The following is a 27,883-nucleotide window of genomic DNA, read 5'->3' on the forward strand; positions in this document are numbered from 1 at the left end:
GGTGCAGGTGTGAGTGTGGGTGTTTTTATGTGTATTAAGAGCACTCTTTAGAAAGATAGAGCAAAACTTTGGGAAAGAAGCTCAAGGTTAGAGTGAGAAAAGGTTTGAGCTGGAGCCAGGAGCCACTTAGACAAGAGACAGATGGCCAGCCCCAGACTCAGTGTTGAGAAATCTGAGTGTTCCCGGGATCCAGCCTTTCCCAGATCATCCGAGCCAGCCATGCGTTCCAGGGAGAATCAGTTGGTTGGTGGGATTACAGGAGAGCATCCTAAGGATGAGGGCAGAGGTAAGTGAAATCCCAACAACCACCCGCAGGAAAGAGGCAACAGGTTACATGGTGGGGGACAGGGAGACTACTGTTGGGGTCTGATGGACTGGGGTTCATGCCCGGCTCTGTCACTTACTATCTGTTTGATTTGGGGGCATTTTTATTAATATTTCTACCCATCAGTACCTCAACTATAAAATGGGGTTAATGATACCTGATTCCTACCTTGAAAGACATTAAACGAGATAATGGCAGGTAAAGCGCCCAGCACAGGGATCACCCAGGTGATCAGTATGAGGCAGCGAATACCTTAGGGCCTGGGAGCAATTCTGCAATTCTGGCTGCGACTACAAAGAATCCCCTTCCAAGAGACCAGCACCTCCCTGACCCCCTGTGCCCCAGTCACGCACGTACCCGCTGCCAGAACTAAGCTGCCATCCCTTAGTGTCGGGGCCCAGCTGCAGCCTGCCAGAGGCAGTGGAGTGAATGGGCTGCAGCATGAATGGGGCGGGGCGGGGGGCAGCTGTCTGCAAACGGGCTGCGAGCCAGCCCTACAAGTGCTGGTGCATGGCCGTTGTCAAGGGCAAGGGGACTGGGGGTGAGCAGCTACCCCCGTGGAAAGCAAGCTGGTGAGGGTGCCAGGGAGCTGCACGGGTTGTGGATGACTGTCACACCCGTGTCCTGGAGCGGGTGAGGGGGAGGGGGAGGGGGAGGCTGGGAACTCAGAGCTTCTTGCCACAGCCATTCTGAGCTCAGCCCGTCCTTCCTCCTGTTCCGTCTCCCCAGGTGGAGGTCCCTTCTCTCACCTTCCAGGGGGCGCAGTACAGTGAGCCTCTTGCGTGGGAGTGGGTCTTAAAGGCAGCGTGTGGCGGACACACAGTTACACCTATGACTCTTGAACCCTGCTTAGAAAGGTACCCCAGTGGAGACCAGCCCATGGAGAAACTCAACCCAGGCAGTGTTAACTCTGTGCTCCAACAGATCTCTGCCTTCTTGGTTGAGTAGCAGATAAAGTAGTTGGTTTGCATTTCAGGGCTACATGTATGAAAAATTATACGTCTTCAAACACTTTAAAAACAGAGTGAGATGCGGGTCACACTTGAGAGGCATGTGGGAGCCGAGACCAGCTAACAGATTCACGACTCCTGCTGTGTGCTCACCTCTATTTAAACTGTTTGTTTCCCCTCTCTCTGCCCAGTGTTTAATCCACGTGCCTATAAAGTGGGCTCACTGCACAGCACTTTAGAGGTTACAGAATGCTTTCATCCCTGTTGATGTATTGGAAGCCCCCAGGAATCCTGGGAAATAAACAGAGCAGGGATCATTAGTCCCATTCAGCAGATGAGGAAAATGAGCGCATTAAGAATAAGTTACACACCCAGCTATCTCCAGTGACTCTTATGTGTCGACCCCTCAGCCATCACACAAAGAAGCACAGAATTCTGGCTTGTCACTGCAGCAGGGTTTGATTAAACTTAAATGTGGGTTTGAGCCTGAAATAAACTGCAGGAGGCAATTGAAAAATGACCTTCTTCAGTGATTTTGGGAACAGAAACTGGCATGCACAGTTGGCCTTGGAGATGCCAGACTAGGGGGAGGGCTGGAGATGGAGCCAGTGTTCCTGGGAGGGTCTGTCCAGCCAGAAGTCTTCAGGAGCTTTTCAGGTCCAGGGCCTGAGCTCTGGCAAGCTGACCAGCCACTTCAGCTGCAGCCTATGAATTGGAAGTAGGTTCTGATGGCACACACAGACCCAGCCACGTGCCTGTGCACCAGGAGGAGAGCAGGGCTGTGAGTGATGACAGCAGGCTGCTGGAAATTTCATCTATTGCTCATTTATACAATCACAGAACATCAGAGCTGGCCTAGTCCCCACTTTCCCCAGTAGGCTCTGAGCAACCATAGATCCTCTGGATGCTAGTAAGTGTTGAAAAAGGAAAGAATTTACAGTTACAATCTAGTAAAGTTGAGGGACACTAGGTTAAAAAGCATTAAGCAGGTGTCTTTAACAGCCCTCAGAGCCTTTAATAAGCTAACACGGAACATGAATCTCCAAGGAGGGGCAGTTAGCAAATCTGCTTTGCTTACAAAGAGTCTCCTAGGACTAATATTCTAAAAAACAAATGTCAAGGAACCCAAATCTAGTCCATTTTCCTCTTTTTACTAAGGAGAAAGGTGGAAGCCCAGAGATGTACAGTGATCTGCCTGGGGCTGCCCACTTCTTGGTGCCAAGCCAAGACTGGAGCCAGAATTTGACCTCTTTCCAGTGTGCCTCTCAATCCAGAGGGTGATGAGAAGTCTAATATAGGCCAGAGTCCAGGAAACTATGTTAGGCCAGACCCAGGAAAGAAAATGTCCCAGCTTTAGTCTTTAGGCTCCTTTATAACCAAACAATTTATGTATTGCCATGATTCTGTGTGCCCCAACCTGGAGACAGGGAGCACATTCTTATATGCTTATAAGACAACTGATAACCTCCTTCCCAAGACCCACAGCCCTTTCTGAGTCATGCTCGCAAGGAATGGAGAACCCCAGAAGTGGTCTTAGGGTGGGCAAATTCCTCTGGGGTGAGTAAAGGAACCACACCTGGTCCCACAGGAAGGCTGAGGCTTGCCCACCATGCCTCCAGTTCATTCATGCCTCCTTGCTCAGAAGCCTCAAGTGAGAGCACTGGAGAAGGCTCTTCCCATAGGCAGAGTTGAGAGCCATTATCTGGAGTTGTAGGCTGCAGGGATGCTACTCGAAGATTCTCCCCTTCCATGTGTCCATCTCCTCTAGTTTACTCATATCCAGTTTAGGAATCTACTGTGGGTTTGGGAAACATACATTGGATTGGACTGAATTGAATGCCTCTGGATTCAAACATGGTGCCCCCGAGATTCTGGGACGTCTCATCAGGTGGGGTGACACTCTGAAGCAATTAGCCCTGCTGATTAATTTTTTAAAAGCACCTCAGAGCAGAGTCTTAAGTGGCTATGACTCAAGATAGTAAACTTTGGCTAAAGAGGCCATGTGGACCAGGGCAGGCAGGAGTGAGTGTCCAGAGAGAGGGTCCTGGGCAGGGTGGGGTCATAACATGACTTGGTACCTACGTAATATGGTGATGGCAACGAGGATGCCCCTGAAGATAAATGTCATGTGCCTTCAGGTTCTGCCTGGGTCTAGTTGCTGCCCCTGTGACCAGTTGGAGCCTGGGAAGGAGATAAGGACAGCAATGCTCCGTGAAAGAAGCATGTGAAGCGTGCCTGCCTCCTGGACTCACAGCCTGAGCATCTCTCCCCAGCAACTCATAAATAGCCAGGCTGGATGCCACCCGCCTATTCGCAGAAGCTCAGAAAGCGCCACACTCAGGGGTAGCGTCCACCTCGAGGCTGTGCAGCCTGCCCTTTAGGAATAAATTTTCCCTCTGTAGTCTCCTCCCCAGCTGTGAAATATTTTCCCAAGAGATCAGGAAGGCCATCTGTCATATGGAAGACCACACAACAGAGCAGGAACTAGGAGCCTGGTGTTGCCCTGTGGGGGTTACTTTAGAACCAAGTGAGAGCAATATTGGAGTTTCAACCTTCTCGGAATTTTTCTTTTTCTCTGAAAGGACCTCAATTACAGAAGTCGAGAGAGGAGAGGGAAGATTTTCAGGGAAAGAAGCAGGATGCAGTAATAGAACACCCCCGCCCCCCATCTCAGAGCCCACAGTTAGACCCCTAGCACATAGGGCACCAGGGCCCTGAGGTTTCTCCAAGGTCAAGGAGGGGTGGCAATGAAGTGGAGTTTCAGATCAGGGTCCCTGAGCTTTCCATGCGGCTCTGAAGATGGAACTAAATTGTTAGGGCTGAGTGTATGGGAGGAGGGGTGGGCGGGAAAGATGTTTTCTTATAGCCGAGCTTAGGCTAAGAATACTATGTTTTTAAGCTATTTAAGAGCAATGAGAAAGAAGGAACAGTGAGTACAGATCTGCTAATGTGGTGATGATGCTTCCTGGAAAGTGGACCCATCATTCCACAGGGGCTTCAGAAGGGGGAGTGATGCATGCCACACTGATGGGCCTGTGCTGGAAAGAAGGCCCTTGATTGGCTCTTTACCTGGAAAAGGGGCATCTACAGCCCAGTTGTTCTGTGGAGGGGAGAGACAGAGAGGGAGTCACACAAACTAATCTTGTTGATAGGCTCCTTTTAAGGTCCAGCCCCTGGCCCTCATCCCCTACATCCTTCAAGACTTCTCAGCTGTCCTGTTTCTATACAGTAAGAAGCAATTGGTCCAAGCACAGCTCTGATAAGTGGAAGCTGCTAGATTTGGGGCTAAGAATCTGCAGAATAGTATCTGGCTAAAGATAGCCCTCTCTTCTAATATTTCATCTTCCCCAAAGCAATCTCTGCCAGTCAGGGTTCATTTGTCTCCACCTTGTAGACTGTGCCCTTGAAGTTCAAGGTCAGCCCACCATTGCATGCCCGGCGAGTCCTCCTCTGGCCGGTGCCTGTGCCCTGAACTGCTGTGGGCCCTCTGCGCTGCCATCCTGCCAAAAGGAACAAATCAACAAATGGGTCTGGAGATACAAGGGTACACCAGATCTACATTCAGCTGTATCGAATGCTAAAGAATGCTTAACATTTCCCACATGTGCTTTTCATAATAATAGCCACCAATTATTATATAGCCAGGTTGCACATTTACACACTAGGCTAAAATGTACAAAGAAGATGTAGCTTCTTTATTTCCTATAAAATCTTCCCCATGAATTCCCACCCTACCAGGCAGCAAAAAGTATACAAAGGGCAACTTTACATTTGAACTTGTCCATTATAGCATCTCAGGTTTAATAAAGAGTCTCATTTGGCTGATCCAGTATCTTTCAGGAAAACACAGCCTTGAGATGGTCTTTTCTCCTCCTGTTCCATTTTCAAGGTAGCCTTTTATGTTATAAGGTACTTACTTGACCTGTTTGTGGCAGGGGAGAAGGGAGCCCCCTACTTATCAGAGACCTCAGATCCCAGTTCTCTGAGAACTCACAGAGGCTGACTAGCGACCTCTGAGGTGTGCCTGGTCCCATCTGGCCCCTGGGGCATCAGGCCGACATCCTCCACTAAAGGCCTGATCCCAGACATTTGCTTCCACGTGAGAAGCCCTGATTATAGCTGTTTCTTCTTCTGGACCCTGGTTGACAGGAGCCCTAGCAACAATATATCCCCTCACCAGGGCCGTGGGCAGAGGTGAGCTGGTAAACGTTTAACATCTGGTTCTTGAGGGGTGGAGCAAGGAGTGGAGGAGAAGCCCTGATGGTAGCATTTGCCTGTTCCTATGGTGTAAATACTCCCACTGTGGTCAATTCCAAGCTAACAACATGAGGCCACTGAGCATGGAGTTTGGTCAGCCGTGGGTCCAGCCCCCACAGTCCCTGAGGAACTTCTGGACTCCCTGCAAGTCATGTGACACTGACTCACTCACCTCCCCGTTCTGGGCCTGTCCCATGATGACTGTTAAATGTGTTGAAGTCAGAGTTCCTCCAAGGCTTAGGGTCTCCCACCAGCAGAGTCCTGGGGAGCCCATCCATCCAAGTCCCCGATCTCCCCCATTCCTAGATGGATGTTTACTACAAGAGGGTGAAAGCAAGATGTGTGTTTCTGACAACTACACCATCTGTCTCCCCATCTCCTTCTCAGGATCCACTTGGGCCCAAATCGTCAGTCTTTCCACACCTCTTCCTCCTAGCAAGGACCATCCTTGTGTCACATTCTTCTTATTTCCAGGGTCTTAAGCCTCACAGTTGTCACTTAAAGGCAGAAGAGGTTTCCCCCTGTATCACAGAACCTATTTTATGACGTGAGTCCTCCCCTGACCTTCATCTAAATAAGACCCTTCCTGATTATCTCTCTAACAAGCTCAGGTTTTGTTCTTTTATCATCTACCCACACTTTGTCACTGTATACATGTTAGCTGACTTGCTCGCTTCCTGACCCCTCCAGCCTCCCAGGCCTAGGAAGGCAGAGCCATCACCTGTGTTCTTCACCTGACCACTGGGTTATACACTAAGTACCATAAGCAATTTTACCTTGCAGTGAAATGTAACAGGAACTCATTTGTCTAAAAACGTATTGAAAAACATTAATTAAGACCCTAGAACTTGGTGTCAGGGGGCTAGAATGCAGTGTGATACAGTGAGGGATGCATAGCTTCTGTTCCTAGTCTTGACTAAGAAATCTAGACTGAAAACAATTAGCTCTATAACCTTGGCTAGATTATCTGATCTTCAGATAATCATTCTGAATCATCCTTATAAAAGATTTGAGATCTGCTCTATCTACCTCACTAGAAGCTAAGACCACTTCTCTGGTTCTCCATTTCTCATTACATCAGTCAGGGTCCCAACAGGAAACAGATGACATACATTGATCGACAAGGAGAGTTTACCGAAGGTATTATTTAGAGGAATACAGTCAGGATATATATACGTACAGCCCCTGGCACATCATAGGTGTTGACTGTTGAATAAATATGGTATTGAGAGAACTCATGTAAGCTCAGGACACAATTCAATTCAGATTTTAATGAATAACTGTTTTTCCAGCACTGTGCTAAATGTCATGGGATTTGCAGAGGAAACACAATGCTCATTCATCTAATATTCATTCATTTAACCCATAAGTTAAGAACAGTAATGACTGGAGGTGGCATCAGAGCTGTGATAATAGAAAGAAGGGCAGCTGACCCGGTAGTCTGAATAAATACCTGGGCGATCACTTGGTATCTTAAGAAACAGCCCAGATGCCTTCAAGGTGGATAGTCCCATGTTAATCATTCGTGTATGTCTTATTGCCCTTACGTACGTTTGTACAAAGTGGATTTTCCACTACTAGACTCTAAACTCCATGAGCATGGGGCAAGCACAATGGGCATGCAGTAGACGATCAATAAAATTTGTCATGGTAGTTTAAAAAGCAAGTGGAGAGAATAAGTCTTATTTTTGCCAATTACCCAGGTTTTGCTTCCAGTCCTTCCTTCCAGTTGTTACACGCAGGATGTATTTTAGATTCTTTTTACAACTTGTTCTCATCCAATTGGAGGAATTATCTGATCAGACCCTTTCTTCCCTTCCTCAAACCAAGCATCCCCAGAAGCTTCAACTCTGGAGGCAATGGGTCGGAAGGAAGAAGATGACTGCAGTTCCTGGAAGAAACAGACCACCAACATCCGGAAAACGTTCATCTTCATGGAAGTGCTAGGATCGTGAGTCCTGGGGCTGAGGATAGGGTGGCTGGGCTGCCTGCTGTGGGGAGTCGGAAAAGAGTCATCCTGGGCCAGCAGAGAATGATAAACTGGGCTGAGGCTGCTGTAACACTATCTCAATAGCTCTCAGGGAATAGAGTAGGGGCTTCAGGGGGTAGATTAGGGAAAGGCACCTTGGGGTAATACAGAGAACAATCCAGCCCTTTCCCCAGGGTTCTGCCTCCTTACTCCCAGAGGCCCCCACCCTGCTTCCAGATCTGTGACAACTTGTGAGTCCTGCCCTAGTTGCAGGAAAGAGGAGTTCTGGAGCATCTCTGGAGACTCAGTGACTCTAGAACCTTCCTGGGCCTCCTCACCCAGCTTCCTCATTTCCCCCCTGCAGTGAAGAGGTCAAACCCACTGTCTGCTATAGACAGAAAAAGGAGCTTCTGAGGCTTGGAGAGTGGATGGGTTACACACACCTGAATCAGCTCCCACCACCACCATCCTTTCTGCTCCATATTTAAGTACTACGCTGTAGCCAAACTCCTACCAGCCTCTGGCGTGTCTGTTCCTTCCCCCTTGACAATGATTACATGGCTGGTGGAGCAGAGACAGCCTGTCTGGAACTGACTCTCCACTTAGTCCTACCCCTCTTCTGAGAGGTCACAGCCTCTGACACAGGCTGGCACCCACTCCAGGCCACCGGCTCCCATGGCCTCAGAACCCAAGCTGGTGGAGCTAATTAGTCTGGGCTAATTGGGCTGGGGACATGAGGGGCCCTTAGTGGGCTGTCCACTCAAGCCAGCTTTCCCTTTAGCCAAATTGGCTAAGTTGAGCCCCCTCCGCCTGGCTAGGAGGCAGTGACCTCAGGCAGCGAGAGCTGCCTACACTCTCTGCAGCCGTGAAGGAGTCAGCTTGGCCCTGAGAGGAGGCCTCTGAGCCCTCCCATCCCAGGCGAGGGTGGCACTCCGCACACAGGAGGATCTCAGTGGCCGCCCTGGTCATCAGAGCCTCCACCCTCCATGGAAGGCCATTGTCAAGATGGGGTTGGCTAGAGAGGGGATTTTGGGCAGGAGAGAGAGACAACGCTCATGAGTGAATCTGAAATGATTTGCTAAGCAGCCCAAAAATCCAGAGAAAGAGAGAGAAATAAGCCCAGGTTGACAAGAGCGTACACACCAACTGCTCAGATTTGTGCTATAGGATTCTGAGAGGTAGCACGTGCCACCCTTACAGAGTTCAGTGAGGTCTGCCAAGCAGCTTCGAAACCCAGGAGGATGTTGGAGCCACCTGGGGAGCTTATGCCTCTGACTTTTAACTGTGAAAATGTTTAAGTAAAGGAAAGGTGAAATAATAGTACAGTGAACTCCGATATACTCACCGCCTAAATTCAATAGTGGTTAACATTTTACTAATTTGTTTTACATACACACGAACACACACGAACACACACTGCATTGAACAATTTGTAAACAACTTGCAAACATCATGACACATCACCTCTGAGTCCTCTGTCGGCCCTGCCTAAGAATGAGGGCATTTTCTTCTATGTTCACAAATATCATTGTCACACTCAAGAAAATGAATAATTCCCTAAAATCATTTTAGTCTAGGGAATTTTTGAAAAATACAGGTTCCTGGTCCCAGACTACTAAGCTGAAATTTAAGGGGCTAAGATCCAGTGGCCAGGCATCTATCTATATATATATATTTTTTTTTTTTTTTTGACTGTGTTGTGTCTTCATTGCTGTGTGCAGGCTTTCTCTAGTTGCGGTGAGCAGGGGCTACTCTTCATTGCAGTGCGCATGCTTCTTATTACAGTGGTTTCTCTTATTGCGGAGCACGGGCTCTAGGCCTGTGGGGTTCAGTAGTTGTGGCACGTGGTTTCAGTAGTTGTGGCTTGCAGGCTCTGGAGCACAGGCTCAGTAGTTGTGGCGCATGGGCTTAGTTGCTCCGCGGCATGTGGGATCTTCCTCGACCAGGGATCGAACCTGTGTCCCCTGCATTGGCAGGCGGATTCTTAACCACTGCACGGCCAGGGAAGTCCCAGGCATCTGTATTTTAAGTGTTGCTGGTGGCTGTAATGTACCCAGCCCAGCACTAATTTGAGGGAAGCAGGTGGACAAGACAGGACAAGTCACAGCTGTTGCAGCAGCTAAGGCTGAACAAAAACTAAGAAGAAGTCACCTCTGTGGTGCTCAGGATGGGGACAGGCAGCCCCAGGCTGCAGACCCCACAGAGTTACCCAGGTGAGGTGGTCTCCACAGAGGGGACAGCTAGACAGAGCTGATTCCCCTGTTCAGGAAGCCAGAATCCCATGACAAAGGCCCCTTTCCTCTAGTCCTCAGCTCCTCTGGAACAACCCACCAGGGAAAACAGGCTTTTGTGAAATCTGCCCAGATGCCACCCACAATTTCAGGGCCCTGGGCAGCTGTAGGGACACTGGGCAAAACTCGTCCATTTCAGAGGGTACATCACCCAAGTCCCAGGCCTCCTCCTTTCACTGCCAAGGAAGAGATTTTTCTTCTTGGTTCCTCCCTTCCTCCTCCATCACCCAGGCTCCCAGCAAGAGCAGAGAGCTGTTCAGAGCAGGAAACGCAAATCAAGATCTATTGCAGCAAGCGCTTGCTCCTGGCTCTGAAGCCTCTGTCCATCTTGCCTTCTGACCCAAGCAACCTTGGCCACTCAAAACTAGCTCTCTGCTCCCCAGTCTGACAAATGGCACAATTAAGTCTTCTAATCCCTCTCCCCTGTCCCTGCCACACACACACACACACACACACACACACACGCACGCACGCACGCACGCACACACTCCACACCTCCCACCCCTGCACACACGCACAATGCAAGGCAGCCTGAGCCAAAAGAGCAGTAATTACCACAACATTGCACAACCCTAGGAGATACCACAAACTGCAGGATCCCCCAGGAAGGTTTGATCTCATTTTACACGTGGACCCAGAGTGGGTGTCAGCTTTGAAATCAGGGGACCATCCATGTGTGGTTCTAAAGATACAGGTGAAAGGGGAGAAATCTGAAGGTGGATCCAAGAACATCACAGGTGGAAGGAATCTTTAAGGCCATGTGGTTCAACTCTCCTTTTACAATAAGGAAAGCGGGGTCTCAAGATGAGTAGAACACACAGATAATCCCCGTCCAAACTTCCTCCCCATCCATCCATCCTTCCTTCCACCCATCCACCCATCCATCCATCACACAAACACTGACCACTTTCCACATGCTGCCAGGCACAGGACCTGGTGCCCATCCACATTTGTCTCCCCTCGTTCCCTGCCTCACACTCTAGCAAAAGAGGCTGGATTACCGGAGGCAGCCCCGCCTCTCCCTGCTGTCTTGCACCTCTAGGCTTTTTCTCATGCTTCTTCCCCACCCCCACCTGAAACATCACTTCCAACTTGCTTTTTCCCTAGGCTAACTCTCATTGATCCCTTAAAACTGAGCTCAGTGTGTTCTTAAGTCAGAGGGCCACAAATGATCTGCTTCTCCGCCATCCCAAATGGTCAGTTTGGACACATTAGGGAAAAGCGCCCTTTTCTCTAGCTTGCTGTCCAGAGTGAAAATGTTCTTATAATTATTGTATGAAAAGGTACAGTGGCTCCAAGGTGATGGCATCTGCTGGAATTGTACAGTGTGTAACCGCCCAACCATAGCAGAGGCCCTGTCTGAAGTGTCCATTTTCTGTGGTCTCATAATACTTCCCGCTGATCTGTCTCTCACGCTAGATTCTAAGCTAGACCAGTACTAATCCCAGTGCCTAACACGGAGAGGTTCTGTCAGCTCAACAAGCATTCATGTAATGCCTGATAACATTTTTCAAAGTGAATGTTAATTGCTCATTTGTCTGTGCTCTTCACTAATTTACAGGCTCCTTGAGAGCAGAAACACTTCCCTTTTTATCTCTAGTGTCTAAGATTCAGTAGGTGCTCAATAAATCTTGATTAGAGGGACGAGTGAATGAATGAATGAATGAATAGAGCAAGCTCTGAAGGCTCTAATTAACTCAGTTCCAAGTGCAGCTGGGGGAAACAGGAAACACCAAGTATTTTCTAATGCAGATTCTGAATGTCCTTACACAAGCTTGATTGCTATTGGGGCTTCGTGCTAGAATCCCCAGATGGCTGGGGAGAGGATGGCTCAGCTATTTCCTCACCTAAACTCTATCGCCTCTTGTTATGATCAGGTGTTCAAATAATAATAGTACTAATAAGAATAATAGTATCTAGCACATGTAGTTTACTAGATCTCAGGAAAACTTTTATGCACTTATATCTATAACTCAGGTACTCTTCTAAACAACCTTATGAATCAGATACTATTGACATTCTCACTTTTCAGATGAAGAAGCTGTGCATATGGAAGTTAAGTGAATTGTTACCCAAAAAGCTGAGGTTCTAACGTGGGTCATCGGGCTCCAGCATCCACTATTTGCTAACTGCTGTTATGGCCTTGCCTCCAGAGGGCCCCCTTGAACCAAGAAGCCTGCAATTTGGAATCCTACCCTGTGTTCCCATTGGGTTCCATACTTTCTGTCTTCAGACAGCCTGCCCAGAGCTGCTGAGTTCCGTTTTGTCCTCACATATCCTACTGAGCAAGAGGATGCTCACCTCCCTTGCCGCTAATCATTGGTTCAGGGCAATCATCACTATCTAAAACAGATACAAGAGCCTTTTTTCTCTCACTGTCAGAGCCCTGTCTCCCAGTGCTACTTCTAACTGCCACACAGTGACCACACAGCACACCACATTGGGAGAAGCCAAGTAAATTGACTCTGCAGTGGCCTCTCTTTTTTTTTTTTTGATTTAATAAAGTTTTATTTTTCAAAATGTACAGTTGGTGGGACCTGTTCATGCATCTTCACCAGCAGCTGGGGCATCTCAACCCTTGGTGTTTCTGGTGTAAATTACTTGAGCTCTATGCTTTGAAACAAGCTTAAAAATCCTTTACTAAGGAGCTCCTGAAGGGCTGCCCTGGCCAGGGAACCAGGAAACTTCAGTCTCTCAGAGACCACAACTGGGGTTATAAGCTTCCAGTTGGGAACTTCCTTACGGAGTTTCTCATATGTTGCTTTGTCAAACAAGACTAGGTTATTGAACTTGTCCCGAAATTTGCCTTTGGACCACTTCTTCTTTTTGGCCTTGCCCCTAGATTTGTTCACTGGGCCTCTGTCTTTCTTGGCCCACTTTCCAGCATCTTTCTTCTTCTTGTCGTCCTTGGACGGCATAGTGAAGCTGGGAGAGCAAGTGCTATCACTGCCGCCTTGCTGAGATCAGCAGTGGCCTCTCTTTAATGGGTTTGCCAAGTGGAGAAATCTCCAGAGCTAAAGCAGTTTCTGGGAACCATTCCCAACTTATGGAACTAGGCAAGAGCAGCTGCCTAGTCCCTGAGTCTGTAATAGAATCTTTTCTTTCCCACGTGATAGGTGAAAGAAAGAACACAAGGCCATGTCAGATGGGGTCTGCCATGGATACGGCTCCACGGGGTGCCCACAATGACAATGAAATGACTTACCAGTCACACCTTCTTTCATCTACAAATTTTGCCTCCAGCAATGTTCTCTACCGGCCAGTACTAATTTTTATCTCTTGGTGTCTTCTACTCAGAGGAGCTTTTTCAGAAGTTTTCCTGGTGAAGCAAAGAGTAACTGGGAAGCTCTTTGCCCTGAAGTGCATCAAAAAGTCGCCTGCCTTCCGGGACAGCAGCCTGGAGAATGAGATCGCTGTGTTGAAAAAGTGAGTGGGTCCTAGGGTTGGTCGAGTGCAACCGTGGGATCACAACATTTCCTTCACAAATTACCTTTGAGAAGGCCTGGGGCTGAATTTGCACACCCAAAGGTATTACTCCCTTCGATTGAGCTAATGGGTCAGTTTGATCCATCAGCTATATTAGCCAGACAGCTGTCTTGGCTGATTTTCTTTCTTTTTTTTTTTTTTTCCAGCAAATTAACTAGTGATCAACTGATAGCAGAGTTGTTTTGTGTACATAAACCACGGGGTAATTAGCTCAAAGGACCAAAAATCAATTGAGGGCCAACACCAGGAAGAATCAATAATTAAGGAAGCAGCACAAGATTTGGAAATGAGCCTCAGTTTCTTCCAAAGCAAATGCAGGTTCAGCACTCCGACTATCATGAGGGAGCTGACACGAACAAATCATCAAATGTTTAGAGCGGGACTCATAAAACAAACCCTTGCGGAGCCCCTATGGTGAGCCAAAAGTTTATTAGGCATCAAGACCACAAGGATGAAACCAACAAAATTCCTTACCCTCAGGAGCTCGCGTTTTGTGAACAGTCAAAGGTGCCCATAAGTAACACCAGTCCCATTGGATGTGAGCCACACAGCAAAAGGCAGAGTTCAGAGGAGACAGAGATACAGGTTGCCTATATGTGTGTTTTCACGAGTATGTGTTTTAGGTACATTTTCAAAGAAGACAGACCTTGATGGATGAGTAGAATTTTGTGGAGGCAGGAGGGGCAGTACAGAAAGGAAAGTATGGCCAAGAGTAGCATAAACTTTAACATAGAATCATGGACGGGCAAGGGATGTTAGGGGAGAGTTAGAATTGGAAGCCCCTGTACTGAGAGTGAGTACCGTCAAGGGACAGGAGATGAAACTAAAATGGTCAAGTGGAATCTGATAATAAAGGGTCTTAGATGCTGTGATAAAGAATGTTGACTTTATTCTGTGGGCAAAGAAAAGTCCTCAAAGGATTTTAAGTCAAAAGTCCCATGATCAGATTTATATTTTAGAGCCATCCCTCTTACGCATGGTGGTGGAGGATGGATTGGAGGATGCCAGCCTAGAGGACAGGACACCAATTGCCAGACTTTCTCAATAATCGAGGCAAGGGATGAGGATGCAAGCAAAGGTAGTGGCAAGATCACATGGTGGCAAGAAGACTGGGTTCAAGAAATCTTTCAGAGAGAGAAGTGATCAGGTTTGGGGGTGGGCTGGTAGGAGTGTAAATAAGAAAAGCATTAAAAAGACCCTGAGAAAGTAGGATCTCAAAGAGATATTTGTACACCCACGTTCATAGCAGCATTATTCGTAATAACTAAACCATGGAAGCAACTCAAGTGTCCATCAGTGGATGGACAGATAAGCAAAATGTGGATATACATGCCATGGACTATTGTTCAGTCTTAAAAAGGAAGGAGGTTCTTCAGTTTGCTTGCAACATGGATGAACCTTGGGGACATTATGCTAAAAGAAATTAGCCAGTCAGAAAAAGATACATACTGTATGATCCCACTTATATGAGGTACTTAGAATAGTCAAAATCATAAAGACAGAAAGTAGACTGGTGATTACCAGGGGCTGGGGGCAAGGAATATCAGGGAGTTATTGTTTAATGGGCATAGAGCTTCAGTTTCACAAGATGAAAACAGTTATGGGGATGGACAGAGGTGATTTTTGCACAATGATGTGAACATATTTGACACCGCTGAACTGTACACTTAAAAAATGGTTAAAACGGAAAAAAAAATGTTTATCATGAAATATATCAAAGTGTAAGTAAAATATATATGTATAATTTAAGTGAAAAAAAAGACCCGGAGATTGAGCTGTTATGTGGACAGTCATATCATTACTTGGGAGTGCAAATGAAAAGGATGTGTAGGCTGAGAGGAAATAGAAATTGGTTGCAATATATTGAATATAAATATCCACCTACCTCTACATATATTGAATAAATATCCACCTCTCTCTACATAGAGGTAGGCGTCTGGTAGGATGTTAGAGATGTAGGTCTGGGCTTCAGGGAGATTAGGGTAGAGACTGTAAACTCATTGAGAGCAAGGACTAAGATGGTCTTTCTTATCATTGCATTGTATCACCAGTCTCTAACAGCATAGGTGCTCAATAAATATTTGTTCAGTGAGTAAATCATCGATAAATTACTGTTAGCATCATCAGATTATAAATGTAGTTGAATCCATCATGTAGCCACTGCATGGGGTCTGTATTTTTTTTAATATCTTAAAGATGCTAGCTACTATTGATTATGTGTTTTCTATTTCCCCAGGCACTGTACTAAGCATTTTACACGTCTTATCTCTTTTCATCCTGATATAATTCTATGGGAAAGATGTACTTTACAGACAAGGAAAGTGAGGCTTAGAAGATCTGAGTAAACCAGCCAAGGTTACCCAGCTAGTAAGTGCCTGAGTCAGATCTGAACTCAGGTCCAACTGACTCCGAGTCTAAGTTAACCCTTGTGCTGCACAGCCTTGAGTAAAACTTCTTAGAGACTTTTCTCCTGGATGGGCATGCACAGAGATGCTGCCTAGAAACCAACCCCACAGCTAATATGATTATTCTGCTTGCCTCAGCCTCTGAGTAATCCCAGACAAAGGTAATCTAGGGCAAGGTTTCTTGACCTCAGTGTTATTGACATTTTATTTTTTTTATATCTTTATTGGAGTGTAACTGCTTTTCAATGTTGGTTAGTTTCCTCTGTACAACAAAGTGAATCAGCTATATGTATACATATATCCCCATATCCCCTCCCTTTTTCATCTCCCTCCCACCCTCCCTATCCCACCCATCTAGGTGGTCACAAAGCTTCGAGCTGATCTCCCTGTGCTATGCATCAGCTTCCCACTAGCCATCCATTTTACATTTGGTAGTGTGTATATGTCAGTTCTACTCTCTTACTTTGTTCTTGACATGTTAAACCAGCTAAGTCTTTGTTGTGTTGAGGGCTCTCCTGAGCATTGTAGGATGTTTAGCAACATTCCTGTCTCTACCCACTAAATGCCAGGAGCACTTCCCCCCTCCCCAATTGTGACAGTAAAAAATGTCACTAGATATTGTCAAAGGTCCCCTCAGGGACAAAAGAGCCCCTGCTTAAGAATCACTGATCTCAGGTATCCCATCGAACTGACCCTCAAAATGAGCATCTGTCTTACTTCGCACAATATCCTGGAACAATAATTTTGTAGCACTTCCTCAGTGGTTACCCATGAGGAGGCTTAGCTAACCAAAATCCCACCTGTTGAGGGATCACACTTCATGTGATGTTTCTGAAGGAGACCTGGATACCCATTTTGTAGAATAACCTAGTGATCGATGCTCCGCTAGCCTCCCTCAGTTCTTTTAACTTTCTCTTTTGGTAAAGTTTAAAGAGATTCCTGGAGTAACAATGAAGTATTTGTTCCCTGAAGGCACAAGGATCAATTACCCATTCAAAAATATGAACTGAACACCATTCTGGGAATCTTTTCTCTGGAATTTCTTTGTGACTGCCTACTTATTAGGAAAGCTTCACAAGGACCCTATCTTCCTAAACATTGTCAGCAATAGTCTCTGAAAGAAATGAAAGTCCAGCTGGGCTAGATCTGCATTCTTTGTCTGGACAACCTGAACCATATACCTTTCTCCATTACCCTTACTCTTCCTCAGGATCAAGCATGAAAACATCGTGACCTTGGAGGACATCTATGAGAGCACCACTCACTACTACCTGGTCATGCAGCTGTAAGTAGAAGGTGACCTGCTTCTCCACACATGTCTTGCGGGGCCTTAGAGGACTAGAAGAGGTTGGTCGGTGATGAGGGAAAGATGGTGATTAAAAGACAAATCAAGAATTAGTGCAAGAGACCCTGAAATGCCAAGAGTTCCTTCTGGTCATGGATGTGTTCTGAGTGGACCGAGGGGTAAAACTAGGGCTGATGATTGAGTTGGTATGTACCAATGTAACCTTACCACTTGTTAAAATATTTCCTACCAGTCAGCAAATAGCTGTGGCCCTAACCTGTCCATCCTTCCCTGCTTCCCTATACCCCCAACTTTCTGGACCTCCCCACAACCCTACAATTGAAGGGGTAATGCCTGACATAGCAGGAGGCCTCCAGAACCCTTCTCTGGCACCATAGCTTGAGTCCATTTTGACCAGTCAGTCTATGTCCTCTTAACCGGGCATTAAATATTTTAACATCCTCCAGGGTAAAATTACCATGGAAGTAGAAGCCACAGGTAGAGAGATATCAATTCAATAGAAAGAATGACTTTCTCAAAAGAGAAGCACCCAATGTTAACAATAAGCTGATATTGTGTGTGTACCCATGTGTAGGACAGAAATGATGCCCCATTAGAAAGGTGTCCATGTCACTGTCATATCCAAATAAGAGCTATGCCTGAGAGTGACTACTATAGGGCTGGTCGGTGCTCCTGAGGGCTCAGCCTTAGGCTCAGAGATGCTTCTGTGTATAAAGTACACACACACACACACACACACTCACACTCACACACACATCACCCAGCAATCTCAGCACAGCTGGATACAATGTTTTTGACTGATAGGCTGATTCCTCAGAAATTTTAACGAGCTAACTCAGGCTATTAACTCCTGGGCTCACCTGAGGCCCAGTGAATAGTGGTAGCAAGCAGTCAAGGTAGTGAGCTTGGAGGGGCCCAGAGCAGCACTAACAAGTAAGCAGGGACCATGTGGCACCTTAATGAAGCCAAGTCAACAGAATTAGCACACAGTCATCCAGGTAGAAAGGTGGGCAGGTTTAGAAGTCATCAAAGTACGTCAAGCCTCCTAGAGCACCAGCTCCAGGACCCAGGCCAGTCTGAGTCAGGAATTCATACCTGTGTACAAAGAGTATCTTTCTCATGGGCCTCTAGCTCCCATAGCAGAGCCCAGAGCTTCAGGACAGAAACAAAAGGAGTAGGACTGTGTGCATTTTGATTAGAGAAATTCTACTTCCTTATTGCTGCATGGTGCTGTCACGTGTGCATATTCACAACCAGTGTCACTTGCAGAAACTACAGGGAATCAGGTTACATCATAATATATAGAAATAGTAAGAAAGTGACAAAAAATAAAACAGTCTGTCTTAGGAGGGAGTGAGTTCTCTGCCACTGATGTGTTCCAGTACTGTCTAGAAAAATTGGCAAAAATAGTGGAGAGAACATTCAAAACATGGGGGTTGGGCCTGATCTTAAAGCTCCTCTGAATCCTCAGATACCATACCATGTGAGCCTAAAAACACTATTACTATTAGAGTCACTCTATGACTCTACCTCATAATTTCAGCTTTAGGTAGCTCAACTTTCCAAAATGAAGAAAGAAATCCTGGCATAAGCCCAGTTAGCCTCATCTGCACTTCCTTCTCTTTCCTACTTCGTCTGATTTCAGCTTCACCTCTCCCTTGCATCATGGCTTCCTGTGTCCTAGGCCAGGAAAGACGGCAGCTAAGAAATGTGTCCACAGGAAGCAATTATTGGCTTCCTTTTTTGACGTATAGTTGATTTACAATGTTGTGTTAGTTGATTATTGGCTTCTTGCAAAACCCTAACCAGAGGCATTTTGCATTAAAAAAAAAAAAAGTTTCCAGGGAGAGGTCAATGGTTGACCCAAATAAGTGACTCCCTAGTGATATCATTCCAGGTACCCAAAGAATGTGTTCTGAGGTTGGAGTAGTTCTCCCTGCACCCCTCGAATCACAGTCTGTGGGCACTTGCCTGTTCCACCAAAGCTGTGCCCCCAGGGCTACAGAACAAATGAATTCATGTCCCTTTGACCTGAAATAAGTACTGGATTCCTGCACTTGCCCCTGTGCCTGCAGTGTTTCTGGTGGGGAGCTCTTTGACCGGATTCTGGAACGGGGTGTCTACACAGAGAAGGATGCCAGCCTGGTGATCCAGCAGGTGTTGTCAGCAGTGAAATACCTCCACGAGAATGGCATCGTCCACAGAGACTTAAAGGTGCCAAGGCGGGGCCCTCAGTGGGAAACAGGGAATGACCCTTTAGGAAGCTGCATGAGTCATGGGACGTCTAAGCTCTGTAAAATGAGAGGGTTAGACTAGCTCATCCCTCAGATTCTAAAACAAATCTTGGGTGACTGAACAATCATTGTTCATTTGCACATCAGCCTTTTCCTGAACTTTTCACTAGGCCTCACCCTACTAGGTTACCAAAATAATCCACACATTTCTTGAATTTAGCCACAGTCAAATTTAATAAATACTGATTGAAAGTCAACATTGCAACAGACACCTACCAGACTTTTGAGAGATCAGAGAAAATAGACTAAGGGTTGGTTTCCTCAACAAGCAAAACAGTCTTAGGGTAGTTAGGGATGAGAAGAGGGAAGGGTTAGTACATTAATAGTTATAAAGCTAAGCAAAGTCAGGGCCAAAACCAAAACTCAAGGTGCTGGGTTAGAGGGGTTGAAGGTCCTGTAGGAAGCAGGAAGGAAGAATGGAGGGAGATTAGTCTGGCTTTGAAGTCAGGAGCACAGGATGCAGCTCCCTAAGAAATTATATGACGGGGGAAGGAAAGTGATTCTTGTTTCAGGTGATTATATCCTGTATTACATGATATTCCTCTTCACCCATAGCCTGAAAACCTGCTGTACCTCACCCCTGAGGAGAACTCTAAGATCATGATCACAGACTTTGGCCTCTCCAAGATGGAGCAGAATGGTGTCATGTCCACTGCCTGTGGGACCCCAGGCTACGTGGGTGAGTCTAGGAACAGAAGGGAGGTTGACCAGTTGGCTACATTCCACCACATGGATGTTATTCATGAAGAAGGATTGTTGTAAGGAGACAGGGTTCAATTTCAGGGGTCATCCTGGTAGTACAGTCACTTATGAGGTTTAGGGCCAGCCAATCCATCTGGACCCTCCTGCTTACAAGTCCTACATCTTCAAAGGCATCCTACCCCTGAGCCTTCCCACTCCTCCTGTCTGTACTTTTGCTCTCACTTTTGCAGACAGACTCCCTGCCTTTATCTAGACCAGGGACAGAGAAAAGATCACAAACCCAGAGATGAGTAAATTGCTGAGAGGTTGGCCATTAGACCTCCTTCTACTTTCTCCTAGTCTGGAGAAGACCTCAGCCCCCCAGCTGGTGGTATCCTGGAGGCACAGTATTGTGTTTGAATCTGAGGAACTCAAATATGGGTCCCCAAATATATATACACACAAGAAAATACCCTAGGAAACTGGCAGAAGTGGGGCCTCCTGCCTAACAGCCCTATAGGCTTCCAGGGCCCCCCAAAAGGTGAGAGCAGGCAGGGTACCAGGAGAGAGCATTCATGGGATCTAGGAGGGAGAAAGCCAAAACTCAGAGCATCCACTACTGCCCCTTCCCTCTTAGCCACTCATCACCTGATTGGGGTTGGGAGTGGGAAGCAGAACCCTGACTCAACAGAGGGAATCTTCTCTCTCCCCAAAAGAGAGGTTGGTCACTTACCAGCACGTATTGAGTCCATTGGATACAAATCCCTGGTATCTGGGATAAATGCAGACAGCAGCTCACTACTGCCCTAGAGCTCCTAATCAGAGGAAGACATGGCCCATTCCCTCACAGAGCTCTTGATCTGATGGTGTAGGCGCTAACAGAGCCTGATGGGACAGTTACTACTCAACGGAAGTCCTCAATTAATGGAACTTCTGCTTTCAGGGAGATCCCAATCTAGTGGGAGAGACAGCCTTTGCCTTGCAGATTTCCCTGTCTGAAAGGAGACACAAGGTCCCTGTACTGGGGGTCCCCCATCTGAGTGGGGAGATATAAGCCCTGCCTCCAGAGAGTACTCAGTCTAATGGGGAAAACATAGCCCTGGAGATCCCCAGTCTGATGGGGGAGTCATAGGCCCTGTCATGGGAACTTTCAGTCTGATGGAGGAAGATTTCATCTGCTGGGAAAGACACAATCCCTGCCCTAGGGGAATTTTCAGTCTTAAAAAACAACACGGGTTTCCCTGGTGGCGCAGTGGTTGAGAGTCCGCCTGCCAATGCAGGGGATGAGGGTTCGTGCCCCGGTCTGGGAGGATCCCACATGCCGCGAAGCTGCTGGGCCCGTGAGCGGCCGCTGAGCCTGCGTGTCCAGAGCCTGTGCTCCACAACGGGAGAGGCCACAACAGTGAGAGGCCCGCGTACCGCAAAAAGAAAAAAACAAAACAAAACAAAAAAAAAACACTACCCCAGGCGCTACCCTAGTCCTCTTCGCTAAGCTGCTTCCTGACAATTGTCCCTCACCCGTCAGCCTTTTCTCTTGCCCCGCTCAGCTTTGACTCTGCCTTTGGTTTGCTGCAGCTCCGGAAGTGTTGGCCCAGAAACCCTACAGCAAGGCTGTGGATTGCTGGTCCATTGGCGTCATCACTTACATATTGTGAGTAGAAGCTGGCATTGGCTCAGTTCCTGAAGAACCTCAGAGCCTGCTCACCCTTTCTTCTCTCCTCCCCATCTCAGCTCCTTGAGCAGCATCCACCTCCAAAGCACATGCATGTACACACGCACACACGCACATGCGCGCACACACACACTTATGCACACAGCTCCAAAGGCTCTTGTCCTGATCTCCACCAGGTTATAAAAACAGAGCTCAGTGTGAACCCACTGTTCAGTCACATGGCACTCCATCTTTAAGCACCCCACCCCCATTTACTGTCTATAAATGTATTGAGTCCCACTCTGTGGAATGAGCAATAAAAGAGGGAGAAGCCAAGCTAAGCTTAGAAGCCAAGTGGCCAAAATGTTCACATCTCAGATTTCTCTCCTGGCAACGTCAGCCCAAGGCAAAATGATGGCCTGGATGAACCCAAACCTGGTCACTGCTCCTCTCCACACGTTCTCAGGCTCTCCCTTCCAAACCTGCTCACCGCCTCTTCCCCAGCATCCCTTCTCACCTATAGCAAATTTGCTCTTAGGAAAATAACCTGCGATTAGTCATTTACTCCTTAGTGTGGATGCATTTCTCTATTTCCTCAGCTTATGTTGAATAATGCTTCTCTTCATTCATCTACTCAACAAATATTCATTGACTGTCTGCTCTGTGCCAATCAGTGCTTTAGGTACTGAAGAATGACGAACAAAGGAGCCTAAAAAAGCCCTCATGAAACTTACATTCAAGTGGACATTTCTACCATCCTTCTTAAAAATATTTTATATATCCTCTGAGAGTCAGGGGAAGTATGTGGAGAGGTGGTGAGGGTTTGGGGGATATAATGTTCAAAGAGGCCTTTCAGGGTGGCCTGTTCCAAGCTTTGACTCCTGCATAAACACTTGACAGAACCTGCATCATTCCTGAATCAGAGGCAGACCCATGTCCTGGTCACACTGCTGGTGGGGACCTTTATGTTGCCTGCCTGTGTATATAGCGGGAGGCTGGACAGAGGGGAGAGGTTGGCCCAGGGAGGATGGGGTCGTTCAGCAGCATGTACCTTCCTATTCCACTGCAGGTTGTGTGGGTATCCGCCCTTCTATGAAGACACTGAGTCTAAGCTTTTTGAGAAGATCAAGGAGGGCTACTATGAGTTTGAGTCTCCGTTCTGGGATGACATTTCTGAGTCAGGTAAGACCAGCCAGTGTGGAGGACAAAATAACAGGCTCAAGGCAGAGGCTGCCAAGGGACAAGAGCTTAACAAAGGATGACAGTCCTGGCTCTTGGCAGTCCCTGGGGAATCTAACAGAACAGGCTCCAAGGAAAGTGAAGAAATCTTCATCTGGGCCAAAGGCCAAGTAAGTGATTCACATCTCAGGTTCATGCTTTTGTCTTCCTGGAGGCAGAACCGCAGTATGTCTGGTAACTGCGGAGGAGGTGGTTCAGATGAGGGGCCAGGAGGGCAGAGCCAGGCACAAGGGAGTGTTCCAGGCAGGAGTGGCAAAACCAAGGCTAAGTTTTGCCTTTCACGTATCAAGATCAGGAGTCTGCAATGTCTGTGTGTGGGAAGGTTATCAGTGTTTGTTGTTGGGTCCATTAAGTGGGAATCAGAGCTGGGATAAGCTAGCATTCACACGTGTGCCCATGTGCGGTGCTGGCCCCTGACTGGTGCAAATGTGCACCCGCATGGCATCAGGCACGTTGGTGCCTCATGCCCAGAGATGTATCTACAGTGTTGGGTGGGTGACACGGCTGCATAGAGCCTTTCTGGTGGTTTGTGGTGGGTTGTTGTTAGGTGGTTTGGTTTTTTCTCTCCTTCAAGACTCTTAAAATTGCCTCTTTGGAAGATGAGCTAAAGATGCTTTCAGTGCCACCCACCAGCCTGGAAGTGAATTTCCATCAGTCATGAAATCTGGTCCTTATCTGTTGTATCTTTGATTGCTCCCCCAGCCAAGGATTTTATTTGCCACTTGCTGGAGAAGGACCCGAATGAGCGGTACACCTGTGAGAAGGCCTTGAGGCACCCCTGGTGAGTGAGGAATGGGGGATGGGCTCTAGACCCTCACCTGTCTTTCCGCAAACACCATGCTGACTCGTTCACAGCGTGTTTCCCCGGAGTCTGCTTGCCCTAGCGGTTTACTGTGTGACATCCAAAGGGCACAGACCAGATCCAGCTAGAGAACAAAATAGCATTTAAGTAAGTGGATTCTGACCCAATGGTGGCAGCTGGGTCCTCTAGTCAAGTTCAGGAGGCAGATACAGCTAGACAGGTAACTTTGCCCTGTTCTTAAGAGCATCATTTTACTCTGGGGTCAAAGTCTGTTCCATGCAAAGTGCTTTGAGAACAATCACAAAGCAACCAATTGGTAAAGCAGGTAAATAAAGTCTTGAAACACTTCTTTTTTTCATGCTACACCCCTGCTGGGAAATTTACAAGCTCCCCAATTCCCACCACAGCAAGCCTAGGTTTTCCCTAATCTGGCCTGACCCGTTACCTCCAAATTCATTTCTCAGGATTCCCAGCATACCTTCTGTATTCCAGAAAGGCCTAATAGCTATATTGATCTCCCTGCCCTCCCCCGCCTTCTAAACCAAGTTTTTTCCACATTACACCTTGGGTCATACCATTCTCACCACATCGAATGCCCTGCCTGGGATGTAGCATTCTTCAGGATCCGCAGCAGTTTTTGTCCTTCTCTGAAGCCCTGCCTCCTGCAGTCTGGACAGACCTCCCCGTCTTTCCTTATCCATGACACAGCTCACCATGAATTACTCTAGTTCATGGCATGAAACAAGGCTTCCAACCTACACTGTAAGCCCCTAGCGATCAGGGCCATGTCTGTTACTTCTCTGGGTCCCTTAGTACCTAGAAAATACTATGTACATGGCAAGTGTCTGAGGGACACTTAGAGATGGATGAATAACAGGCTGAGGGGACAAGAAAAGGGCAGCCTGTATTGGGTGGCTTTACTGAGGAAGGTTTGCAGGAGAAGGTGGGTTCTGAGCAAAGTTTTGAGCCAAAGGATGGTGACAGCCCAAACGCCCTCTGACATGAGGTGGGGGGATGGGGTCAGTAAACTTTTTTTCTATAAAGTGCCAGATAGGAAATATTTTAGGCTTTGCTGGCCATATCGTCTCCATGGCAACTACTCAATCTGCCCGTTGCAGCTCGGAAGCAGCATAGCCCATAGCTGAATGAATGGGTGTGTCTGTGTCCCAGCAAGATCTTATTTACAAAAGCAGGCAATGAGTAGATTTGGCCCACAGGCTATAGGTTGCCCACCCAGCTCTAAAGCAAATTTCTAAAGCACAGGCCCTCTATGACCTGCCCGGCGGAAAGAGGAGCCCTGGCTCCAGCCCTTTCCTAGCTCCGGCAGTCTGCTCAGTTTACCTTGGACCTGCATGCCCAGCCCCCTGCCCAACTCCTGGCTGAGTCCCTGTAACCACCACTAGCCAGGGGTCCCCTCCACGTCCACAGGATTAACGGAAACACAGCCCTCCACCGGGACATCTACCCGTCAGTCAGCCTCCAGATCCAGAAGAACTTTGCCAAGAGCAAGTGGAGGGTGAGTTGTCCTCTCCAGGAGGCGGGTAGGCTGTCTAGGCCCTGGAGGCTGGGCTAGGGCAGCTGGGGGAGGGCTTTCCTGGGGGTCTCCCAGCAGACCCTGGAGTTCCCTGAACCCTCTCTGGAATGAGAAGTGCACACATCGGTTTCAAGAGGTCCCAGGGCAAAGGGAAAGCTTAAACCTCACGGCCCTCTGAGGACTGGTCTCGTGTCTCCTCAGCAAGCCTTCAACGCAGCAGCCGTAGTACACCACATGAGGAAGCTGCACATGAACCTGCACAGCCCAGGTGTCTGCCCGGAGGTGGAGCACAGGCCACCCATCACTCAAGCCTCTGAAGCCTCAAGACCCAGCTCCCCTGAGATCACCATCACCGAGGCACCCGCCCTGGAGCAGAGTGTGGCCCTCCCTGCCCTGACCCGGCTGCCCTGCCGGCATGGCCTCCGGCCCACTGCCCCTGGGGGCAGGTCCCTCAACTGCCTGATCCACGGCTCCCTCCGCATCAGCAGCAGCCTCGTGCCCATGCAGCAGGGGCCCCTGGCTGTCGGGCCCTGCGGCTGCTGCTCCAGCTGCCTGAGCGTCGGGACCAAAGGGAAGTCCTCCTACTGCTCTGAGCCCACACTCCTCAAAAAGACCAACAGAAAACAGTACGTAATTTCAGCCAAAGCCCAAGGCCTAGCCCTGCTCAGCCTGGGTCTGAAAGAACTCAGGCAATGGAGCTGAAAGAAATTGACCAAAGAGCCTCTCCCATTTGGGGGCAGCTCTGTAGGGTGGAAGAGCTCTGGATGGGGGGGCGGGGAGGAGGGGATCAAGGGAAATGCCTCCAGTCCTGTCCCCACCCCTCACCAGCTGTGTGGCCACTGTCATTTCAATCCATATCTCTGTTTCTAGTTTGCTCATCTGTAAAATGGGTTGATTGGATCATACCTGCTCAGCCTGCCCCACAGAGGTACTGTCAAAGTTTAGTGAGGCAACAGGGATTATAAATGCCTGCACAAAGCTGGGTAGATGTGAGTGGTGGGCGTTAGATTCCTTGAGTTTCCAGGGCCTCTGTGTTTCGGGGGGACATTGGGGGCTTGGTTATCTCATTCATCTTTTCTATAAAGGCTCGTACTTTCTGAACCTCATAAAGGGAGGGCTGAGCGGCAGCCACTGGCACAGAGAATTATTCCAGCTCTCCTTCCTCCTCAAATACTCCATCATAGCCGGCCGCTCCATTTCCTTTCCAGGAACTTCAAATCGGAGGTCATGGTGCCAGTTAAAGCCAGCGGCAGCTCCCACTGCCGGGTGGGGCAGACTGGAGTCTGTCTCATTATGTGATCCCTGGGGCCTGTGTCTGTGTCACTACAATTTTCAGGTGAGGGAACTAGAGGGAAGAGGGCCAGGGCCGTGGGCTCAGGGGGAAATCGCAGTCACAGAGTCTCAGTGATGGGGTCCGAGGGGTACCAGAGGCGACAGCACCCCCCAACCCTGAACCCCCTTCTTCTGCAGGAGAGATAGCTATTCACCTCTTCTCTGCCTTTCCAAACCTGGAGTCTACGCTGCAGTGGGAAGAAGGGAGAGCAAGCCGAGCAAGGCCTGATCAGGAGCAGCAGACAGCTGCCACCTGGGACAGACCCTCCCAGAAGGCCCAGGAGTGAGTCCCCAAGCGTGGAGGCCTCACCGAAACTGTGGGTGGGAGGAGCGGCATCCGAGGCTTCCAGGTCTCCCTGGCCTGCCTGCTCCGTGCCCCCAACCCTACGTGCCGTGGTTCTGCACAGTGTCCGTAGATAGCTCTCACCCAGGTCTGTGTCGTTTGCTGTGAAAAGCTTAATGGGCTGGCCCAGCTGCGTCACCATCTCCGAGCAAAGCCATGTGGAGCCTCTACCCAGACTCCCCGCTCAGCACACACTGGATCTTGCCTCTCCAGCCTCCGTCCTCGTAGCCTAGAATGGATTCGTTAATGGAGTGGCCTGCGCATCTGCATGAATGACAGGCAGCTTCGTGGTCTGCTTGTGAGCTCTCCAAGTTCAAATCCTAACTCAAGGATTAGCTCCAAACCCGGCCAGCCTACACCCAGCACTCCTCTGATCCACCTCCCTCCCTGCCCCCATCCAAAAGCAGGACCACACCCTCCAAGATGAAAGAGAAAGAAACCCAAGGCAAGGTACCGTAAGGAATTATTATCCTGGCCGGATGCCCTCTACACACACACTCAATTAAGTAAGAATTGGAAGTTGACTGTTCTTTCCGCCAGTAATTCAAATCCTGGCGCTGCTCCCCTCTCTCTCCCTGAAAATCAGGCACATTGTTCTTGTCCCTTCCCAGTTTTCTGGTCTCCCGCTCCCTCCAGCTTCAGGCTCTGTGTTGTGCTGAATAAAATGAACATATTTTTTTCTATGAGGCTTCTTTTGGTTCTTCTCTAAGTCAGAAGCAGCTCAGGGGCTTCTGGGCCTTCTGGAGTGGAAAATGCACGGAGAGCTTGAGGTCAGGTAGGACCTCGCGACGGTAGGAGTGGTCGGGGGACACACAGTGGGCCAGGCACCTAGTGACATGAGCTACACGCATCAACTCATTTCCTTCTCAGAACAACCCCTTGGGGGAGGTGCCACCGGAACCCAGACAGTCCAGCCCGAGCAGCCATCCTCCTAATGCCTGTAATAGATGAACTTGGGTTTGAGGCCTAGCTCTGCCCTGCCTGCCACATCTGTGACCTACGGGGAGTCACTGAACCT

The 27,883-nt window shown here is 48.2% G+C and overlaps 1 protein-coding gene and 1 pseudogene across 1 annotated transcript; one reads left to right on the forward strand and one right to left on the reverse strand.

The window, feature by feature from the left end:
• The first annotated feature begins 219 nt into the window (after nucleotides 1-219).
• LOC132483157 (calcium/calmodulin-dependent protein kinase type 1G) lies at nucleotides 220-26,489 on the forward strand. The gene is made up of 12 exons (XM_060088406.1): nucleotides 220-286; nucleotides 7,363-7,483; nucleotides 13,090-13,218; nucleotides 16,894-16,968; nucleotides 19,065-19,203; nucleotides 19,839-19,962; nucleotides 21,540-21,615; nucleotides 22,685-22,797; nucleotides 23,557-23,635; nucleotides 25,085-25,172; nucleotides 25,392-25,816; nucleotides 26,399-26,489. Exons 1-12 carry the CDS (start codon nucleotides 220-222, stop codon nucleotides 26,487-26,489), a joined length of 1,527 nt encoding a protein of 508 aa, XP_059944389.1.
• On the reverse strand, nucleotides 12,334-12,710 carry LOC132483350 (small ribosomal subunit protein eS25-like; annotated as a pseudogene).
• Nucleotides 26,490-27,883: the final 1,394 nt, after the last annotated feature.

This window comes from Mesoplodon densirostris, chromosome 2 (genome assembly GCF_025265405.1).
Source record: "Mesoplodon densirostris isolate mMesDen1 chromosome 2, mMesDen1 primary haplotype, whole genome shotgun sequence".
Taxonomy (NCBI): domain Eukaryota; kingdom Metazoa; phylum Chordata; class Mammalia; order Artiodactyla; family Ziphiidae; genus Mesoplodon; species Mesoplodon densirostris.

What these genes read in the sequence shown, in the direction of transcription:
- LOC132483157 (XM_060088406.1), top strand. Translation starts at nt 220, where the DNA reads ATGCGTTCCAGGGAGAATCAGTTGGTTGGTGGGATTACAGGAGAGCAT. An exon ending in TCGTCCACAGAGACTTAAAG is followed by an intron (nt 19,204 to 19,838) that starts GTGCCAAGGCGG and finishes CTTCACCCATAG; the next exon opens with CCTGAAAACCTGCTGTACCT. An exon ending in TTGCCAAGAGCAAGTGGAGG is followed by an intron (nt 25,173 to 25,391) that starts GTGAGTTGTCCT and finishes GTGTCTCCTCAG; the next exon opens with CAAGCCTTCAACGCAGCAGC.